The following is a 22,994-nucleotide window of genomic DNA, read 5'->3' on the forward strand; positions in this document are numbered from 1 at the left end:
CTGGGACGCTTTCCTGAGATTATGGGAGGCTTCTCATGTTCTCATTAAGAAGAACGGGGAAAGCCGGGTGGCAGCGGATTATATTGAGAGTGGGGCAATGGTCCCCCCCCCACACTGCCTTCTAGATTTACCATACTGCATGGCTTATTGATTTCAGTGTGATGAGGTCCTTACACCACTTCCTTTTTTGCTTCAGAGGTTTAAGGTGTTATTTTTGGGAATTCTAACTCCTGTAGCCAACTCGTTTAGAAGTTATCGAAAAATAAACTGTTCCAAACTCTGTTCCAATCTGTTCCAAATTCTGATATTGTAAAAGGGAATGAGCCCAAGGTGCCCATTGTGTTAACACAATAGCCTATTGCATAAAACTGTCATTAGCACTTTCAGACATACACCATAGTGTTGCCTCCTATCATCAGTACATTGGGGAAAATCTCTGTAAATATGAATTTGCTCTGCACCCATACTATCCTCTTAAGCCTAAATAGAGCTATGATGTTATATCAGATTTTTATGGCTGGGATGCCACTATGAACTATTTCAGTGGTTCTCAACCCGGGGTTCCCAGATATTTTTGGCCTACAACTCTCAGAAAACCCAGCCAGTTTACCAGCTGTTAGGATTTCTGGGAGCTGAAGGCCAAAAACATCAGGGGACCCCAGGTTGAGAACCACTGATCTAGATTTAAGAATCTGCAGCTGAGTTGGTGGAAGCAGACTTTCATACTCCTACTTTACATTAGACCCTCTTGCTCCTGGAAATAATAAATAGAATAGCTATGTTGGTTGGGGAAATCTTGCTCTTCACTCTAAACATTGAGAGGCCACCCCATGTCATGCAAGATTATTTAGAAATAAGGGCCTTTCCACACGGCCATATAACCCAGAATATCAAGGCAGAAAATCCCACGATATCTGAGTCAACACTGCAATATATTCCAGCTAAAAGCAGATAATGTGGAATTTTATTCAGCTGTGTGGAAGGGGCCTAAGTCTCACAAAGTTGAGTGGGATTCCTTCCCAAGATAATAATCATAGAACCACAGCCTTACTAATAAAGATATCACCATATGACAGGAGATTAGAAACCAGATAGTTTTCTATTTACCTTGCTCTCACCCTATGAAGCTATGTGTATTTACTCTAAAACACATGGGATAGGTTTGGAATAACGGAGGTTCTCAGTTGCAGAAAGCTGGCCTTGGTCCCATACAACAGAATGATTTTATTTAAAAAAAATAATAGATCACACTATGCTTCCATTTTATAGAGGAGAAACTTGAGCAAGAATCCTCCCGCAGTGATTGTTATCTCAACATTATTAACTTTTTAATGTTTGTCATGGATGTGATGGAGCCAGATCCTTAATGATTTAACTATGCTGTTCACTGTCATCTGTCACCTGTAAGCCACAACAAAGGAGTTAAAATGGAGTTATAAGTTAATATTCTCCACTAGGCTTTCGGACGACCCCTTCCCAGTATCTTCCATTTACAAGGGCAGCGGCTTGCCACCCAGCCCATCTTGTTTGAATATTCTGGTAGGTTTAAGGAGGCTTCCTTCTCAAATATGTTGAAAAAAAGAAAATCAAAAGTAGGTCAAAAATACTCTCAGTAGAAGGTAAAAATATATTCTCATCCAAAGCTTAGAAAGCTACTTTAAGGAAACTGTAACCTCTCCCAAAATAACATTCTCAGGCTCTATGGGTCTCTAATTTGAAGTTTACTGTCCTTGGCAAGTGCTTCTACATTTGAGCCTGTGGACTTGCACTGGAAGAAAAATTGCAACAGGAAAAAAAGAGTTCTAGATTGGTATTTCCTGACCTTTAACTAATTTATTTGTTAGGGTTTTGTTTTGTTTTTGTTTTTTTGGAGGAAATACTTTACTTTCCTAATAGTTTCCACTGGAGGAAATGGTACAAATGAGCCCTTGTGTCAGCTGTGTGGTCAGTCTGTCATAAACTGTGCTGGGTGACACGTTCATGTATATATAATGTGATAACAGTTTGGCAAATGTTTCTTGGCTCCATCAAGATTTTGATAGATGCTATTTACTACACATGTGGAAGCACCCAGGTCCAGATACTCCTGTCATAAACAAGTGTATTTTTTTTTACCAGACTGCATGTAGATATCCTTTAGGCTTCATCAGCAAGACCATCAGAAAAGTTAGCCATCATGTCTTTTCATTTGCCCTGTTGTTGCAAAGACATGTTCTTTTCTTTTAATAGTAAATATAGTAAAGGGGTCCCTGATGGCACAGTGTGTTAAAGCGCTGAGCTGCTGAACTTGTAGACCAAAGATCCCAGGTTCAAATCCTGGGAGCGGAATGAGCGCCCGCTGTTAGCCCGAGCTCCTGCCAACCTAGCAGTTTGAAAACATGCAAATGTGAGTAGATCAATAGGTACCGCTCCGGTGGGAAGGTAACGGCGCTCCATGCAGAAATGGAGATGAGCACCAACCCCCAGAGTTGGCCACGACTGGACTTAACGTCTGGGGAAACCTTTACCTTTACCTTATAGTAAATATATACATAGCAGCTAAATAAAGAAGCACTGTCCATGCTAACTAGAGAAAAGTGTGGGATTATCAACCCATTGGATCCAGATTTGGTAATTCTTAGATTACACCCAATGAGATAGCTTCCATCATTGGTACTTAGTCATTACTTAGATCCATTATTTTACTGGGTCTAATCTAAGAAATGGAGATGAGCACCAACCCCCAGAGTCAGTCACAACTGGACTTAACGTCAGGGGAAAACTTTTACCTTTTAATCTAAGATTGAGTGAATCCAGCTGTTTGAATGGGTTTAGTCTAAACTTTATTGGAACTGTCTAAGATGCTGGTTAAAGTTTGTGGAACTCTTGTAAAATGCAGGCTAAGACCTGGAGTTCACTGCTTCATAAACATGGAAGCTGAAATGCAATTAACTAGAAACAAGATATATAACATAATGGTTTCATGGTTTGAGGAGGGAAGAAGCCTCATATTTTAAATGTTTTCTTTTTTAAGAAAAAGCAAAGATAATTTTGTTTCTTACACTGAATTTACACTGCCAAATAATATAGTTTGAACTGCACTGTATGGTCAGTGCAAAACAAGGTATGGGGAAATTGGCCCTCCAGGTGTTTTGGACTTCAACTCCCACAATTCCTAACAGTCAGTAAGTTGGCTGGGATTTCTGAGAGTTGAAGTCCAAATCACCTGGAGGGCTAAATTTGCCCATCTCTGGTATAGACCCATATAATGCGGTTCAGTGCAGTTCAAACTGCATTATATGGGTGTTTATATAGTTGGACAGTGGTGTTTTTTTAAATTGAGGCTATAATGATGAGACTTGTAGAACTGTTTGGAGCATTATACTAATGTATAATTGTACACACACAGCCCCTCTCACACTTTGACAATGTGTGACAAGGTAGCAGGCCAGGTTGCAACAGGACTCGCCTCCCAGCTGCTGCAGAAATGCATCTAGCCATTAGTGTGGCTTAAAGGAAAATGGGATTCCAGAGTGTTCTCAGGGTTTTGGAGGTGTGGACAACTATATTGAGCTGAATCAGTCCTGATCCACTATCTATATGTCCAAGGAAACTCCCTGTCAGAGACTTGCTAGTGACCAGGAAATCATATGACTAGGAAACAGTCCATTGCATCAAGCCTCTGTCTGGAAGCTGTTTCAGGCCAGCAATGCAGCGGTGGTGGTCCCTAAGTGACCTCAGTTGTGATGGGCCCAATGTGTCCTCGGCTTGGCCAGTGTTCTCGATACCCAAAGGGCTCTAGTGACACTCCCAGGCTGGATTGGGACAGCCCCTACAGTTTACCCAAGATTAATTTGGTAACTATAGATCAGGCATGGGCAAACTTTTTTGCCTTGGGGACGCATTGTGTGTCCGGCCAGGAGTGCCAGACCAGGATGGAGGGGGGGCGGGGGCGAGCACACACTGGGTGGGAGAGGGCCAGGAAAGGGCAGAGCAACCTCTGAGGATGCCTGCCATAGATGTGGGCGAAACGTCAGGAGAGAATGCTTCTGGAACATGGCCACACAGCCCGAAAGACATACAACAACCCTGTGATCCCGGCCATGAAAGCCTTCGACATTGTCAGATTGTTCTCCCAGCATAAGTACGGGGCTGCTCACCCCATTCTTATGCTGGGACAAAGGCAAGATATGCGGCAACTGCCCCGATCTTCCTCCCCTGATACTCAGGCTGTCCTCTTGGCATTATGGCCAGACTGTGCGCACCTGGTTAGTAGCCAACTGCAATAAATCACTACTGATGGAGAAGTCATGAGTTCGAAGCCAGCCCGCATCGGATTCAGCGCCCGACCATTAAAAACAGCCCAGCTTGTTGTTGACCTGAGCAATCCGAAAGACAGTTGCATCTGTCAAATAGGAAATTTAGGTACCACTTATGCGCAGAGGCTAATTTAACTAATTTACAACACTATAAAAATCATCCAGCAGCATGTGGAAAAGAATGAAGAAGTAATCCATCAAGGACTCAGTGTCACAGTGGATGATGAAGCAGCAGCTCTGTCTGTGGCCGGAATCGAGCACACCCTCACGAAGCCAGAAAGCTGGAAAAATGTTACATTGCCTCTTTGTCTACATCTCTGTCTCTGTCTGTATGTCATATGGCATTGAATGTTTGCCATGTATATGTACATTGTGATCCGCCCTGAGTCCCCTTCAGAGAAGGGCGTAATATAAATACCGCAAATAAATATATAAATATATAAATAATGTCAAGAGGAAGGCAAGACAGGCAGTGGCTGAGAGTGCTCCGGAGGGCTCTCAGCCGCTGTATGCCTTCTTTGAGCCGTCCTCCTGACATAAGAATGGAGTCGCTTGCACTGTCCTTATGACGGAAGAAAGGCGAGACACAGGGTTGCTGGGAGCACTCCAAAAGGCTCTCAGTTGTGTGGGTCCCTCTCTCGCCTTTTTGGCATAAGGATCCGGTGGGTCATCATGTCCTTAGGACAAGAGGACAAGGAAAATAAGGAGGGCCTGAGATAAGCACCCAGGGACTGCATCCAGTCCCTGGGCTTTAGTTTGCCCATGCCTACTATAGATGCAACTTTATTGATCTTAACTGGAGAATTATGGTGAGGCCTATGACAGAAACGATGGCCACATTTACATCAATTACCATGCACAAAAAATCACAAATATAGCCATATCAGCTGAAAATGAATGAGACGAATGGTCCTTAATTACCACCATGATTATAATACAGTTGAAATGATTTTTTTTTGTATTGCACAATGTATGAAAATCTCTTATATGCTTTAAAGTGCTTTGGTTTTGGGTTTCATACTATTCTTGCTGAAAGCCAAGTGTACAACTGATAAGGCGAAACGTTTTGATGTATCTTCTGGCACACCTCATATATTTCCATTCCAACTGTTCCTCATGTTTCATTCATATGAATGGAAAATTTGTATTTTGAAAAAGCCTCAAGGAAGTTAATTCTTGATATAATGATTCAGATGATGGATAGCACAATGGTTCACCTTGAGAGTGATGTTTTCTTCCAGTCTGGTGTTCTAACTTGCTGTTCAACCTGGTTATTGCCTCAAAAGGTGTGTTAAGCTTATGTGTAGTATAAACACTCTGCCTTTTTTCTAAAGGAATGCAATTTTGAAATTTCACTGAAGAAGTATGACATATTTTCAAAATAAAGCAGTCAAGTCTCCTGCTGTGAAGTAAAACAAATGTTTCGGTATGACAACAATCATTTTCATCCCATTGAATTAAAAAGTAAAATACCATTGGCATGGGAACCATTTCTTCTTGTCATTTGCTTGCAAGGTTCTGGCAGCTCACTAAACCCTGATGTGTAAAAAGGAAAGAAAACACATTCCTTTTGAACATTGGTCTTTATTTTTTAGCTCTGAAAAGGAAATTGCAAAACAAACAGCAGATTACCAGATGGGCCTATGTATCAACAATAATAAAAAAAGAAGAAATTTGAGCTCAAGGTTAAAGGATACCAGGATATGACTCTTTGCTACAATGTCCTAACTCTAAAATTACTTCTTTAAGATGAGGAAAACACTGTCAGGCCTTCCCTAAGTCTCACCTTAACACAGCCTGTTTGGAAACCTATATTTATGTGATGTACACATCTAGAGCTTTTACACAGCATTGAGTCTGCTGGCAGTGTTTCACATTCAGCTCAGGGTACTTCCAGACAGCACTAAATCACAGGTTTTAAACAGAGGCAAAAAATCCCCGGACTTCAGAAGAGGTCCGCATACAGACCTGTTAGTCCTAGGATTTCTGCCTCTGTTGTCCAGACTTGCTGCTTTGTTCCGAGATTTAAAAGCTCCCACGATGGCTGCCGTGGGACTTCCACTGGAAACCTCTGAGTGTTTTCTTTTAAAAAAAATAAATGCTGAGATGTGGATATGCAGAGATTCAGATATGCAGATCACTGCAAAAGTTCCTTTCTTTGTCCTGGCTAGAGAAACTGTACCCTCCAGATGTTTCATGAAGTATCTCCCACAGAAACATGGGAGATGACCACTACTGCCCAAGTCAGCAGTACACAATAAAAGAGGAACACACACATTTAAGTCAGAACTTTGTCATTATTGGCTATTTTTACTGCCTGGCTGCCTGGCCATCTGTCCAGACAGATTTGGTTGTGTAATTGTGGCATCGAACAACAGGGTGCGGTTTCTGGGTTATACATGGCTTTTCCTATTAGCAACCTGCATGACTTTGGCTCTCAGTATTTACATTCCTCTCCAGCACATCCATGTCCCAACAGCCAGTACTAATGTGTTGTCAAAGGCTTTCATGGCCGAGATCACAGAGTTGTTGTATGTTTTCCGGGATGTAAGGCCATGTTCCAGAAGTATTCTCTCCTGACGTTTCACCCACATCTATGGTAGGCATCCTCGGAGGTTGCCTGCCATAGATGTGGGCGAAACATCAGGAGAGAATACTTCTGGAACATGGCCATACAGCCCGGAAAACATACAACAACCCAGCCAGTACTAAGTTTTTGCCATTTATTAAACTCTATACATGTTTTCAGCATACACCCAATAAGGAACCACAGGTACAACCCAGCAACCCATCCTGTTGTTCCTTGGCACAAGTACACCACAAAACCTGTCTGCACAGATGGCCATACAAGATCTAAGTAATTATAGTAATGATGGCATTCTGTTCCTGGCTTGAAAATGTCTGTTCCTGTTTCATTGTGTACTACTTAATGTGAAAGTACTTGTTGCACCCCAAGAACTTCATGTTTCTGCCACAAACTTCATTAAACAGGTGAAGGACGAAGTTCCTCTTCACAGGATAAGGTTTTTGCCTTTTACTTAATTGTCACCTTCTTTTTAGGAACCAACCAATCAGAAACAAGCATCTAACACCCAGGAACAAACCCAGATAAAAAAATTCCATGATTTCCAATTGCAGGGATATACAAACATGCGAATATCTGGATATTTGGCTAAAAACACAATATTCCTGCACCTGGAAATCTCATGTTTTTTTGCCTTTTGTAGTTGTTGCTTCAGGTTTTTCAGTGAACGGTGTCTGGCCACCCTCCTGATTGCTGCAGAAGCTCCTGCGATAAAAGTACTGTATCCAGAGATACAGTACCATTGACCCACATTAATAACTGGACGCAGGACTTCTGCTGAGAATCCAGCTACACATTGTGTGGACTCCCCCAGCACTTTATTTTACCCATGTACACATGACCTAAGAAGGATTAGGATCTTGGAGAATAGATTCAGAGACTGTGCATTTTGGCTAAAGCTTTCAGCCTTGATCTGTGTCATCACTATCACATCTTGAGTGAAATCCATCTTTTCCTATAACAGATTTCTATATTAATAGGTGTTTCACAAGGGACACATTACTGTATTTCTTTCAGTTCATCTAGGTGGCATTTTTCCATGCCACAAGCATCCAGAATCTTTCTTGCTCACATTGACTGCATCTGGGGCTTCCTTTATTGCTAGCCAGGGGCGGTAGGTTTCAGCTAAGTGTTTGAATACATGAAATCACTTTCCTGCCTAAGTTCCACTTTCCTTTGCCAATCAGTACTTGTAACCTTCTGTTTCCCAATGCTTTAAAATTTGACTATCTCTTCATCCATCCTGACATGTATCTCAATTCAAGGTACAGGTTATCACCTGTAAAGCCCTAAACAGTTCAGGACCTGCCTATCTTCACAACCACATCTTCCCCTACAAACCTGCATGATCCCTAAGATCGGTTGGGGAAGCTCTCCTCTCACTCCCACCTCCGTCACAAACGCAGTTGCTGGGGACGAGGGAGAGGGCCTTCTCGGTGGTGGCCCCCCGGCTCTGGGACTCTCTCCCCAGGGAGATTAGACTAGTGCCCACCCTGTCCACCTTTCGTAAAGATCTAAAAACCTGGATGTTCCACTGTGCTTTTGATTAGGCAGTTCCCCAGATAATTTTGGCCTGGCTATGGCCCAAGTCTAGCTCTTGCACTTTACTACCACTACCCACCCAGAGATATAGTGCTCTATCTTATATTGCCCTCCACTCCCATTTTCATCATCTGGCTCATCTGCACTTTATCTATTAGTCCTGTCCTTTCAGCTGAATTGCACTAGTCCTGCTCGCCCTTCAGAACTGTTTATTATTCAGACCATTGGTGCTTGGCTCAATGGGGTTTTATACTGTGTTATTTTGTGTGTTGCCTATTTTGTTTTCTTATGATGATGTTTTTATGAATTCTATGCTATATTTTAACTGTGTTGATCGGGCTTGTCCCCATGTGAACCGCCCTGAGTCTTTGGAGAGATGGAGGCGGGATACAAAAATAAAGTTGTTGTTGTTATTTTATTTTATGACACAGCAAACAAGATAGATATGCTGGATTTTGTATCACAAAATCACAAGTTGAACACTTCCCAAGTGTCTAGGCAGAGCCGGTCCAACAATGAGGCGAATTAAGCGGTCGCTTGGGGCGCAAAACATACGGGGGTGCAGTCGAGACTGCTTTTTCTGTTGATTTCTTGTAAAACATGATGTTTTGGTGCTTAATTTGTAAAATCCTAATGTAATTTGATGTTTAATAGGCTTTTCCTTAATCCATCCTTATTATCCAACATTTTCGCTTATCCAACGCTTTTATTTTTCAGTGATTGGTTGGGGGGGGGGGCTCCAAAATTCTGTTCGCCTACACTTGAAAAATACCTAGGGATGGCTCTGTGTCTAGGACTGTGTGATGTATTTTCAGATGATGCGCACAGATTCCAGTAGAGTGGCCTTTTGCAGTTGGCAGATTGTAATTTTGTCAATGTCTATTGTTTCCAAATGCCGGCTGAGATCTTTTGGCACGGCACCCAATGTGCCGATCACCACCGGGACCAGCTGCACTGGTTTCTGCCAGAGTCTTTGAAGTTCAATCTTGGGGTCCTGATAGCGACTGAGTTTTTCCTGTTGTTTTTCGTCAGTGCGACTGTCACCTGGGATGGCAACATCAATGATCCAAACCTTTTTCTTTTCCACAACTGTGATGTCTGGTGTGTTGTGTGCCAGAACTTTGTCAGTCTGGATTCGGAAGTCCCACAGTATCTTTGCGTGCTCATTTTCTAATACTTTTGCAGGTTTGTGATCCCACCAGTTCTTTACTGCTGGGAGGTGGTATTTGAGGCATAAGTTCCAATGAATCATTTGGGCCACATAGTTGTGCCTCTGCTTGTAGTCAGTCTGTGCGATCATCATCATCATCATCAAAATCATCTTGTTCTGACAAATGTCCATCTGTGTGCCAGCCTGTGGTAGAGATAGACTACAGGTGGGCAGTTTTTTGCAACCTTGAGCCTTTCAGGCTTCTCCACCCCTTTTTTACTGTGAAAGAAACAATGAATTGCCTATCCTAGAAGATTTCAGGAGTGACACTTCATCTTTCCAGTTGGTCATAGGGTCCCCCTGCCCTGTTACCATAAAAGTGTATGGGTTTTTCCAAACCAAAAGCAGATTTCTTATTACTACTGATTGGTGTATATTTCTTAATATTTTTAATAATGGTATCACAAAAGATCCCAAGGACGGAAAATTGGTCTCTGAGACCAGTCAGAGTCACCCACCCATGGTCTTGGGACAATCAAAGATGAATAGTCTCAACGTTTTTGCTAAGTGGTTTAATTAAGATCAGAGTTTTCTTCATGTCACTGTATCTTTGCTTGACAAACCTCCTTCCTTATAAATCAATATCTTCTGGCAACTCATATTTTAAAAATTATCTCTCTATCTGTGTCCAACTGTTGAAGAATAGCCTTTGTGGAGTTTGCAAGGAATTTAATACACACGGGACACTCCTACAGTTAGGGGATTTGAGGGATAGGATCAGAAGGGAAGACACCCTTGGGAGTGTTGCTTCAAGAACCAAAGCACAGACCATGTTCTGACAAGTTATCTATTGACTGTAGCCAGCATTTATATCCCTTGGGAAATGTCTGTTCACAGGCAGAGGAAATATTCTACTGTAAATATACTCTTGCCTTTTACACTTTTGAATAAAAGAAATGGAAAGTGACTGAAGCTGTACTATATATTCTCATGCCCATCCCTAAACTGTTGAACCAAAGTCCTAGGATGTACGTTCACGTTGAGTTCTGATTCCCATAATAAATGAGTTCCAAAGCTTTTATCTGCAACCATCTGGAACATTTGCTGCAGAAACACCTGAACAAAATATATTCTGAACTTTACATCCAAAGCTGAGGGGAAGAAGAAGTACAGAGAAGGATGAATTAGCAATGAAGAAGGGACTAAAAAAGGAAGATGTAGCCCTGGCTCCAAGATGTTGCAATGAAACCAGTGTGGTGTTTACAGAGCATGCCTAGACAAAGTATGCATGAAAACAATTTATGATAATACTCTAATGAAGTGAATATCTGGCAACTTTGCTATATAATCATCATCATCATCACAACGACAACAACAATGGCTTTATTTTTGTACCCTGCCTCCAACTCCCCAAGGGGACTTGGTGCAGCTTACATAGGGACAAGCCCAGTCAACATTGTAAAATATAAACACATTAAAATACATACACAATATCATAAGTATATATATCCTTACTTAGGACTGACCCACCTAGTGCTGATGGGCTATATTTTCCATAATCCCTTAGCCTATGCTGGTTTAGAGTGACAGGGGTTGTAGTTCTGCAACATCTGGCGATGTACATATTTCCCTAGCTGTACTGTAAGTATAGGTTGTCATCACTGAAATGGCCAAAAATATTTCCTAACCCAATTGCATTTATTTACATGGAATTTATTGTTCAATTTTATGGAATTCTGTTTGGAAAAGTCACTTTTTTTGGACAGCAGCTCCTGGATGGAAGGTTGTGGTTTGCCTCTGGTGGACAATATGTTCACCAGCAAAAAAATTAGTGTTATTTTCTACTGTGTTATGTTAGTCTGTTAGGTTTTGAGATTGCCATTTATGTATTATGTTTATTTTTGCCTTGTTTTTTTTGTATTGTGTTTTATTTTCTGTTAGGTTTTTGAGATTGCCATTTAGTATGTATTATGTTTTATATTTGTTTTTGTACTGTGTTTTATTTTCTGTAAGCCACCTCAAGTCTTGTATGGAGAGGGAGTGGGATATAAATAAATTTTATTATTATTTTACTGATACAAAAATACAGTATGACACAGCAAACGAGATGTATATGCTGGATGTCGTATCACAAAAGTTGAACATTTCCCAAGCGTTTAGGACTGTGTGATGTATTTTCAAATGATGTGCGCAGATCCCAATAAGGTGGCCTTTTGCAGTTGAGAGGTCAAGATTTTGTCAATGTTGATTGTTTTCAAATGCCAGCTGAGATTTTTTGGCACAGCACCCATTGTACTGATTACCACTGAGACCATCTGTACTGGTTTGTGCCAGAGCCTGCAATTCGATTTTGAGGTCCTGATAATGGCTGAGTTTTTCCTGTTGTTTTTCATTAGTTTGATTATCACCTAGTATGGTGACATCAATAATCCTTTTTTTTTCTTTTTCTTTTCTACACCGTGAGATCTGGTCTATTGTGTTCTAAAACTTTGTCAGTCTGGATTCGAAAGTCCCACAATATTTCTGTGTGTTCATTTTCCACTACCTTTGCAGGTTTGTGATCTCACCAGTTCTTTACTACTGGCAAGTGGTACTTGTGACATAAGTTCCAATGAATCATTTGGGCCACATAGTTGTGCCTCTGTTTGTAGTCCATCTGTGCAATTTTCTTGCACCAGCTGAGGATATGATCAATTGTTTCATCAGCTTCCTTGCACAGTCTGCATTTTGGGTCATCAGCTGATTTTTTTTGATCCTGGCCTTAATTGCATTTGTTCTGATGGCTTGCTCCTGGGCTGCAAGGATCAGGCCTTCAGTGTTCCATTAGTGAGCCATAACCAGGTCTTCCTATCAACTTTTCCTTCAATTTTGTCAAGGAAAAAAATTGAAGGAAAAGTTGATAAGGAGAAGACCTGGTTATGGCTGGCTAATGGAACCGTATTATTATTATTTGAAACACAACAAGTTGAGTCCACAGCAGACACTCTGCTGGCTATTATTATTATTATTATTATTATTATTATTATTATTATTATTATTATTATTATTATTATTATTGGTTCTCTAGTCAAAAATGTAATTTGTTCAAGTTCTACATAAACTGCACAGACATTGACTTGATATGAAAGCTGTCCCAACCGTCATTAAGCAGGTATTTGCACAGACCAATGTACCTTTGGTTAGACAATCACTAGCATGACTTGCAGCAATTCTCTCTTTTAAGTTGTCAGAAAAAGTGTGGTAAGGGTGAATCACTGTAGCAACGAATACAAGATTTGACTACTGCTCATTTTCACCATTGTCTTGTTCATACATTAGTCAGTATGCCTAACAGAGAGTTGGCTCTGGAGAAATCTAGGAGTGGAGTGGTTCCCAAACAGTGAGATTCCGTTGGTCATCATCATTTATATGCTCACCCCTTCTTCCATTTACTCTTTCTATTGGTCTTCTCTGCAGGCCTTGTGATGAGCAACACCCAGAAGTGACAGCAGATGGTTATGTGAACAACCTTGCAGAAGCTGTGGATGTGATTCTCAAGCAACTGCATAAATAAAGGTGTTGCAGATGGTGTCTTGAAGTTGAAAAATGATTAGTTGAACGTGATGTCCTTGGCATAACTGTGAACATGATTCTACTCTCTTCTTTTTTCTTATCTTCTCCTAGTTTTTACGTGAGAATCACTCACAATATACGTATATGTGCCTCAAAAGACTAGCTCTTCTAACATGCCTTCACGGGTAGCTAAAATATCAATTATTACAAAGCAAACAACAAGGGAAAGATTAAGATTGAGGTGTTTTATGCCCCCAACCCTGATTGTTTTCAGTCTTAACACTCTACCCATATTATTTCCTATTTCCTCACCTGTTCTGGTTTTTGGAAGACAACTCAAAGAAAATTATCTCTTTGTCTCTGGGCAATTCTCCTAAAGAAATTAGTGCAGAATTTGTCTACATCTTAACTGAGACATAGCAAGGTTATATTTTTACTACCCTCCATTCTGATGGTTTCTCCAGCATTTAGTAATGCTTGTTTTTGGAGTACAAATCCTGGCATTCTCCATCCAGAGTCATCATACTGGCTGAGGGGCTCCAGTAGTGGAAATCCAAAAGGTAATGTTTCCAAGTTTCATATCCAGGCTCCCACACTAGTATGGAGAGAAATCATTATCCCAAGAGCAGAAGGAGAGAGGTGTTAACATGGCTGTTTTGGCGGCACTTTCGTTGTATCCAGTCCAGTGTGCCTTTTTTCCCCCAGAACATTGTGGATCAGTCCAGTTTGTAGCAGAAACTGATTCTGCACCATTCTAATGGTAGCAGATTTTAGCAACAACAAGAAATACCTCCCTGCTCCCCAATTTTTGAACAGTTGTGCATGTGGTATTGAAAAAAACCTGTTTAAATAAGCCAGTGAATGGATGTGAGACATTTCACCATGTATGTTGCCCATCTGAACTATAGGAGGAATGGCAACTCGGGTGTTTGAGCCAACATTCAATTCACTGGTATGCACATCTGTTATTTCAGTTGGAAAGCCAAGCTCAAAGGCCCACTATGGGCTTTTTTATATATATAATACATCTGTCTTCTTTAATCTTAAAAGTAAGAACTCATTCTCAGACAAGCCAGTGGGTTATTTTGAAGCGGGTTCAAGTGATTATTTAAGCTGTTTTCAAAAAGTTTTGGCAGGTAACTGTTATGACCCAAGGCTAGACCTGTACCCAGCATTTCTGAGGACGGTTTTCCCTATAGTTTACTTGCCTGACTTGTGGGTGTTGTAAGATTGCTTGACCTTCCTCCACCACCCTTAGTCCTTATTCTGATGGTCTTGGAGATAGGCCAGGCTCCCATGAGTAGTCTGCTTCTGTCTCATCACATTGTTTTTCTCCTCCAAGAATAGCCTTGCATATTGAGAGCTATCTTGTGATGGCTGGATACCAAGCTAAAAGAACTGGTGTTGGGTTTCCAGGGTTTCCAACCAAATGATTATCCCCTCTGTTGCTGCTGCAGTTTGAAAGTAATCTTAGATTAGGAAAGAAAGAATAACAGAATTGTCATTTTCCTTAGCACTGAATCAGAAGTGTACTGCATCTCTTCTCTCTCTTTTTTGCCATTTCAGCATGCTCTTGGTGAGCATTTGAAACTAAACTCAAGAGTTACCTGGTATAGCAACATCTCCTCCTTCATTATTTCCATATAGGCTACATCAGTAGTTCTCAACCTGGGGTCCCCAGATGTTTTGGGCCTACAACTCCCAGAAATCTCTGGGTTTCTGGGAGTTGAAGACCAAAAACATCTGGGGACCCCAGGTTGAGAACCACCAGGTTACATGGAATAATTATGGTCTGTTGAGTACAGATCTAGTCCTTATTTAATTTCAAATGCCCTGCTCATGTGCATGCATAGGTCAGAATCTACTATGTGTATTTGGAGGGGGGGGGTATTGAGGAAGAAGATGTACTGTACATTCTTCCACAACACTATTTTCCATGATAAGCAACAACAGCTAAGGAGCTGAATGGCACAGCTCTGTCAACTCAGATACCAGTTATCTTTTCCTTCTCTGGATATACAGATATATAGGCGGAATGTACTGAGTTGAAACCCCATAGCTGGTTGGTGGATGATGGGGCATAATTGTGCCTGCAAATCTCAAGCTGCTTTCATATAACCAGAGATGAAGTATGGAAGAAAGAGCAGTCTCCATCTTCCCCCTAAACCAGTGATTCTTAACCTGTAGATCCTCAGATGTTTTGACTGACAACTCCCAGGAATCCCAGCCAGTTTACCAGCTGTTAGGCTTTCTGGGGATTGAAGGCCAAAACATCTGGGAACCCACATATTGAGAACCACTGCCCTAAACAATGGTGTAAGGAATCGGATTGTTTTGTTCAATAGCCTTTTGGGGATCATTAGGATAGCTTTCTTTTCAGTGTTAGGATTTATTTTTATTTTTAACATAAAGGATTGTTGGGCCACATGAGGTCCTATCTGTAGCCTGAAGCCATACAGTGCAAAGGGATGTCACTTATGGAGGGCAGAATCAGGGCACTGCCCCCCCCCCCCCCAAATAAGAAGTCTGTCTTAGGAAATGTTCTTTCAGCCTCAGATTTCTAGCACTGTCGACATTGAGAGTGAGCTCTATGTTCATATTTCCTTAATGTTTCCTATCCCTGAGTGTTCAAACGGATTTTCAAATATGCAACTGATGTTTCAGTGACTACAACGATAGAATTTTGGGGCAAGTGTGTTAAAGCGCTGAGCTGCTGAACTTGCGGACCAAAAGGTCCCAGGTTCAAATCCCGGGAGCAGAATGAGCGCCCGCTGTTAGCCCCAGCTCCTGCCAACCTAGCAGTTCAAAAACATGCAAATGTGAGTAGATCACTAGATACCGCTCCGGCGGGAAGGTAACGGCGCTCCATGCAGTCATGCCGGCCACATGACCTGGAGATGTCTGTGGACAACGCCAGCTCTTCGGCTTAGAAATGGAGATGAGCACCACCCCCCAGAGTCGGTCATGACTGGACTTAACGTCAGGGGAAACCTTTACCTTTTAGAAAACATAATTTGGCAGAATCCTTTGTTTTACCCCCTTTCCTACGTAGCTACATCCGTGGTGCAGACTTAGTTTGTGACCTCAGTGGGAAATACAGTATGACTATAGTTGTGATGAAATTATTTGCAAATGGCAGTCTGAAGCAAGTCTTTCCTCACAAGTGCTAATCATATATGATACCATTTGTTGTTGTTGTTTATTTGTTTAGTCACTTCCGACTCTTCGTGACCTCATGGACCAGCCCACGCCAGAGCTCCCTGTCGTTCGCCACCCCAGCTCCTTCAAGGTCAAGCCAGTCACTTCAAGGATACCATTCATCCATGTTGGTCGGCCCCCTTTTCCTTTTTTCCTCCATTGTCCCCAGTATCATTCTCTTCTCTAAGCTTTCCTGTCTTCTTATTATGTGGCCAAAGTACATACGTGACTGAAAAGCAGGTACCATGGCATTTAATGCACATTAGGACTATGGTGGGGAATAGGAAGACTTTAACTTCCAGTTTGGAAAGTGCCCATATTTCTAGCAGTGGGTGGGCTAAGTGTAAAACCCAAGCAGGGCCAGATAGATTCCTTGAAAATATTGATAATTCTGCTCTATGCAAGTAGATCACAACTATAGATCACATTCTATATCTGTTAAATCGACAGTGAACTGCAGCTTTCCTGACGGCAAAGGACTATTCAATTCTATGCTTAGTTATCTTCAGTCCCTGATCTGCCAATTGAAGGTAATAGGAGAAGAAGCTTTCAGACCAGATGTGAAACCCCCAATGACTGCCTCCAACCTGGTCCTCCATTTCCCCCTTTAACTCTTTCTCTTTCACTGTGCTCCTGAACTGGCTCAGTGCCCCAACACCTGCTGTTTGCGTTGGAAGGAATAGTTGTAAATTCCTGATCCAGATTGGCACAGCACCAAGATGCAAAAGGTTAAAGCCTTCACACTTCCCACCACAGCCCCAGTCTAAAAAGGGTCTGTTGCACTTGCTATTTTACTCTTTTAGAAAGCATTTATATAGATACTAACTGTATGGGTTATAGTGTTACACTGAGTTTTGCCTTAAGCTGAGTTGCAAAACACCACTGGTTTACAGTTTTCCGAGTCACATAACACTGGTCTTCTTTTAGATTAGTACAACAGGAATCTTCAAAGGTGGTTTCATATTTCTCCTCATAATAAACCCTAAATATGTTTATGTGTTGTCTGTTGGCAATTGCCTGAAGTAGCACAGGGTGGTTTTATCAAAACAAAACATACATTCTGTTACAGATCCATCCATAAAGCACTGATGTGCAGTAACATGCCTGGCTTCATTTTTTTGTAATGAGTTATCTTAGCAAATAAAGTTCTTTGAAACCCACCTGCATTCTCATCCCATCCTTCATTTACATCAAGTTGTAAAACCCTGTGCGCCTTCAAGTCGATTTATGGCAACCCCTATTAATTTATACTCGGCATACATTTGGCATTAGAAGACTTCCTGTTTGGCAGGGAAAGAGGGGTCCTTACAGTAGTTTAAGCAGGGCTGGGAGATGACTTACCAAGGCCTTGAACTCTCATAAGAAATTTCTCACAATATAAACTGTACTTTGTTTAGTGTTTGAATCCAGCAAGAGTCAGCATAGTGCAGTGATATGACTGATGGACTGGTCTCTGGAAGACCTAGTGTTTGAGTCCAGCAAGAGTCTGCATAGTGTAATGATATAACTGTTGGACTAGGACTCTGGAAGACCTAGTGTTTGAATCCAGCAAGAGTCTGCATAGTGTAATGATATAACTGTTGGACTAGGACTCTGGAAGACCTAGTGTTTGAATCCAGCAAGAGTCAGCATAGTGTAGTGATATGACTGTTGGACTAGGACTCTGGAAGACCTAGTATTTGAATCCAGCAAGAGTCTGCATAGTGCAGTGATAGGACTGTTGGACTAGGACTCTGGAAGATCTAGTGTTTGAATCCAGCAAGAGTCAGCATAGTGTAATGATATAACTGTTGGACTAGGACTCTGGAAGACCTAGTGTTTGAATCCAGCAAGAGTCAGCATAGTGTAGTGATATGACTGTTGGACTAGGACTCTGGAAGACCTAGTATTTGAATCCAGCAAGAGTCTGCATAGTGCAGTGATAGGACTGTTGGACTAGGACTCTGGAAGATCTAGTGTTTGAATCCAGCAAGAGTCAGCATAGTGTAATGATATAACTGTTGGACTAGGACTCTGGAAGATCTAGTGTTTGAATCCAGCAAGAGTCAGCATAGTTTAATGATATGACTGTTGGACAACTCTGGAAGACCTAGTATTTGACTCCAGCGAGAGTCAGCATAGTGTAGTGATATGACTGTTGGACTAGGACTCTGGAAGATCTAGTGTTTGAATCCAGCAAGAGTCAGCATAGTTTAATGATATGACTGTTGGACAACTCTGGAAGACCTAGTATTTGAATCCAGCGAGAGTCAGCATAGTGTAGTGATATGACTGTTGGATTAGGACTCTGGAAGATCTAGTGTTTGAATCCAGCAAGAGTCAGCATAGTGTAATGATATGACTGTTGGACAACTCTGGAAGACCTAGTATTTGAATCCAGCAAGAGTCAGCATAGTGTAGTGATATGACTTATTTATTTATTTCGTGTCAAAAGCATTGCATAACAAATACATTTTAAAATGATGAAAAAAAAGGAAATCACAAGCAACTAAATAGTTTTAGACCAAAAACGGGCTACAGCAACCGCATTGTCCGTAGCTTTAAACAACTCCTCCTCCGTGCATGAGGCAGGACATTGTGGGCAAGCATACATATGCGGAGTTGTTTGTTCTGCTCCACAGTCACACAAGGTGGAGGATTCCTCCAGGTAGTGCCACCTTGCCAAGTTGTCTTTATGTCTGCCCACTCCGCTTCTGAGTCTGTTCAGGGACTTCCAAGTTGCCCATTCTCGGTTTGCCCCTGGAGGAAGACCCTCATGGGGGGCCATCCAGTTAGAATTGCCAGGTTTAGCTGCCCAGAGAGACACCCTTGCTGTTGCTGGAGTAACATCAAGAGGAGTGGTGGTTCTCATGAAGCCCTTCCTTGATTTGAGTCTGGTGGGAGGAGGCTGATAGTCATGCAGTGGGTGGCTTTCACAGTGTTCAACCTTATTTCTCTCACCGTTAGCAGCAACTTCCTGTCGCACGTCAGGAGGGGCAATGCCAGCTAACTTGTAGAGTTTATCAACAGGTGTAGATTTAAGGCATCCTGTGATTATTCTGCATGTTTCGTTTAGTGCTATGTCCACCTGCTTCGCATGGGCAGACTTTTGCCAGACAGGACAGGCGTACTCAGCAGTTGAGAAAGACAAGGCCAGGGCTGATGTTCTTATTACTTGTGGGTCTGCACTCCATGAGCTGCCAGTCAGTTTCTGCAGGATGTTGTTGCATGCAGCTACTTTGTGCTTGGTGTTCATGCAGTGTTTCCTATACGTTAATGTTCGATCTAAGGTGACACCAAGATATTTAGGATGGAAACAGTGTTTGAGCTCTTGGCCTTCCCAAGTAACTTTCAGTTTCCTGTTGGCTTCACGGTTACGTAGGTGTCTTGGCAGGGTTAGGCTTCAGGTGGTTCTCTTTGTAGTAGCTGGAGAGATCTTTCAAGGCATTAGTGAGTTGCTTTTCAACTGTTTCAAAATCTTTCGCTTGTGTTGTGGGGCCAAGGTCATCAGCATATATAAAGCTCTTTGTGAGTGGTGGTTGTGGCTGATCGTTCGTGAAGATGTTAAATAAGGTCGGTGCAAAGTGATATGACTGTTGGACTAGGACTCTGGAAGATCTAGTGTTTGAATCCAGCAAGATTCAGCATAGTGTCATGATATGACTGTTGGACAAGGCCTCTGGAAGACCTAGTGTTTGAATCCAGCAAGAGTCAGCATAGTGTAGTGATATAACTGATAGACTAGTCTCTGGAAGACGTAGTGTTTGAATCCAACGAGAGTCAGCATAATGCAGTGATTTGACTGTTGGACTAGGACTCTGGAAGATCAGGTGCTGAATCTCTACTTAGCCATGGAAACCCACTTTTGCCTCAAAGGAAGGATTCTTTGAATAAATAAATCTAATTTGAATAAATCTTGTCAAGAAAACTATGAGAAAGGTTTGTTGTAACTCTGTCAACATGAAGGCATATCACAAATCAATGGAGTATAAGGTTTTATTGGTTTGGTAATGGTGGTGTTGACCAAAAACATTTATTTTCAGAGATGTACTTACCTTCAAGGCCTTACATGGTCCAGGGCCAATGTACCTGAGGGACCGCCTCACTCCCTACAAACCCCAGAGATCCCTCCGTTCTGAGGACCAAGAACCTACTGGCATATAAGTTTGAAAAATAAATAAATAAATAAAAAAATAAAATGTATCCCAACCCGGAAGAGCAAATGTTCCATAATATACTGTCTGGCCAGAACGTTCTATTGCAGTTATGAATAAGTAAATTGTGATTATATTTTTACAATTCTTATGTAGCCCCTAGTTTGGGCACTGTGTACTGTGAATGACCCCCCAATTGCTACTCATTGGGTAGCAGTCACAGAACAAGGATCAGTTCTCCTGCCCATCAAGAAGGAGCTAACTGATATTCCCACCCACCATCGTGTGAATAATCTGCAGCATGAAAGTGAATTACAACAGTGATCCTATTTCTGCCTCTCACACCAGAGATTGCTCGTAACAGGGAATGGAAACAACAGTCACCTATTTCCTGAGTGACAGGGGAACAGATCCCAATGATCATACCGCCAGCTTCCCAGTCAGTGTGGATTGGAAAGTTGGGCCAGGATTGTGTGTGTGGCATCGTAATGATGGTGCTTATGCATGTGTATTTTCCTATATAGGAGTCCAGCCAGTATCTTTACATATATTTCTACAACATTGATACAAACTCACTCCAAAACATGGTAATTTTTGGAACTAGTTATGGTGATGTGTAAATTCTGCATGGAGCAGATAGCTGTAGCAAATATAACCCCAGAATTCTCAGATTTGAATAGGTAACTTTTCTATTCAGACTTGTTGGGATTACATTTGTATTGTAAGGCTTTTCCTGGTTTGAGCATATGTGTACCATATACAGTTGGAGAGGATTGTAAATGGGCTCATGGAAATAGTAAATAAGGTTTTTCAAAGCACAATATTAAACAGATGCTAATGAAAAGAAGACCATCTGATTATTCCACTTATCTGGTTCATTTGGCAAAACTCTCTCTCCGCTGTAAGAGGTCACTCAAACATCTGTGCATTTCCTTTATGTTCCTTAGTTATTTTCACAAGACGTTTTTGATGTTTCAGAGCTTCTTAAATGTGTTTTCCATCTTCCTCTTTGCCAAATATATTTTTATTCTGTTCCCTCTTTCATCCCTATGGAATGAAGTTGAACCTGTGGGTGTATGAGACGGTTTATCTTTGCATTAGACTCTTATGGCTATAGGTGTGTTTGGGTGCGTAATATATTCTTTGCCTTTTAACCTCAGCTAGAGGCATCTAAGAAGAAAAAAGATACTGGTTAAATTTAAGTGCTGAAATTTCTTAATTCTGCAAGCAGGGGAGTGGGTTAGGAATAAACTCAAATAATGGCCCATCCAGATAGACAGGAAAAACCAGAAAGTCTTCAGTTTTGTTCCTTTCCTTTTTTTTTTCTTTTGAGATCTACATGACATTTTCTTCATCCTGAAGTCTTCCCAGGGAACTCCAAGCACATACAAAGATATTTTTTATTCCCATTCCCCAGAACAGTTTAAATTGATCCAGCATTTTCCACAATGAAATGCACAGTGGACCCAGGGTTAAATTCCAAAAAGACCTCCCCATAGACACCGAAATCTGTGGCTATAACTAAATATACAATGCTTTAGTAAATTGGTGTTCCTTATATCAAATCAAGGTTTACGTTGAAGGGGAGAAGGGTGGGAATATTTTCAAGTCATTGATTGTTGAATCTATGGAGACAGGATCCATAGATAGGGAGGACCAACTGTGAATGTCTGTGATGTTGTGAAGCCAGCTGCTAAGAAATATAGCAACTGTTCTCAGGATGGTAGATCCAACTGAGATATAATAAAAGAAAAGGAGGTGCTAGAAAACCTGGGATGTTTCAACAAACACTTTGGATGCAAATCCACGAATTTCAAGTAAAATCAAACAAAAAGAACTGCTATGTCTTTATACTCTCACAACAGCAACATGAAAGTTCATTGTTACTGAAGAATTCAAATGGAATGTATCTGCTCTCTGTTCCTTTGTCTGCTGCTTCTGCCACGAAAGGCAGATGGTATTTATTTCACCCAATCACAACCCACTCTTTATAGGCAAAGATATAAAGCTTTGAATGTGGAAGACTTCCAGACAACTTCAATGTCTGGTCTGCTCTGTGGCTGTAGAATCTCCTTTTGTTTGGTTCCCTTCATCTAGTTTACTTCTGCACAGGATCTACTGTGTGATAAGCACACAAAAATCTGTTATGCGAATGTGTAGAGGGAATCCATTTTTTAATTGTGGGTACACGAGTACATTAATAAAACTTTTCTTCCCTCCCATTAATGTAGCTCCAGGTTGATGGAAAGTTATTTTTTGTGTTTGTTTTGACATAAGTGGTACTCAGAGTAAGTAACGGTTGGGATCTCATTTAAAAGAAAACACTTTAAAAACCATCCAACAGTTTGAAATTTTAAAATCTGCCATTAAAAGAATCAGTGTTCCCTAATCCTTGTAAGTTCCCCATTGCTGCCAATTGACCAGATCTTCCTGGATCTTTCAGCTACCTAGCCGAAAACAGATTTTACTATTAGCCAATCTTAGGGAGGCTCCTGAAAATGGATCTGGGTACCCAACGAAATTCAGATACCATAAAC

At 41.4% G+C, this 22,994-nt stretch overlaps 1 protein-coding gene across 2 annotated transcripts in view; it reads left to right on the forward strand.

The window, feature by feature from the left end:
• lhpp (phospholysine phosphohistidine inorganic pyrophosphate phosphatase) overlaps positions 1–22,994 on the forward strand; it is a 246,067-nt gene that overhangs the window by 212,794 nt on the left and 10,279 nt on the right. The window contains exon 7 of one of the 2 annotated variants that reach the window (XM_016992218.2): positions 13,031–13,129. In XM_016992218.2, the coding sequence (XP_016847707.2) occupies positions 13,031–13,127 (97 nt within the window). In that variant the 3' untranslated portion in view covers positions 13,128–13,129. Of the gene's footprint in view, positions 1–13,030; positions 17,485–22,994 lie in introns of those variants that run through there. The other variant, XM_003218586.4, reaches the window with a different exon arrangement.

The sequence above is a fragment of the Anolis carolinensis genome, chromosome 3 (genome assembly GCF_035594765.1).
Source record: "Anolis carolinensis isolate JA03-04 chromosome 3, rAnoCar3.1.pri, whole genome shotgun sequence".
Classification (NCBI taxonomy): Eukaryota; Metazoa; Chordata; class Lepidosauria; order Squamata; family Dactyloidae; genus Anolis; species Anolis carolinensis.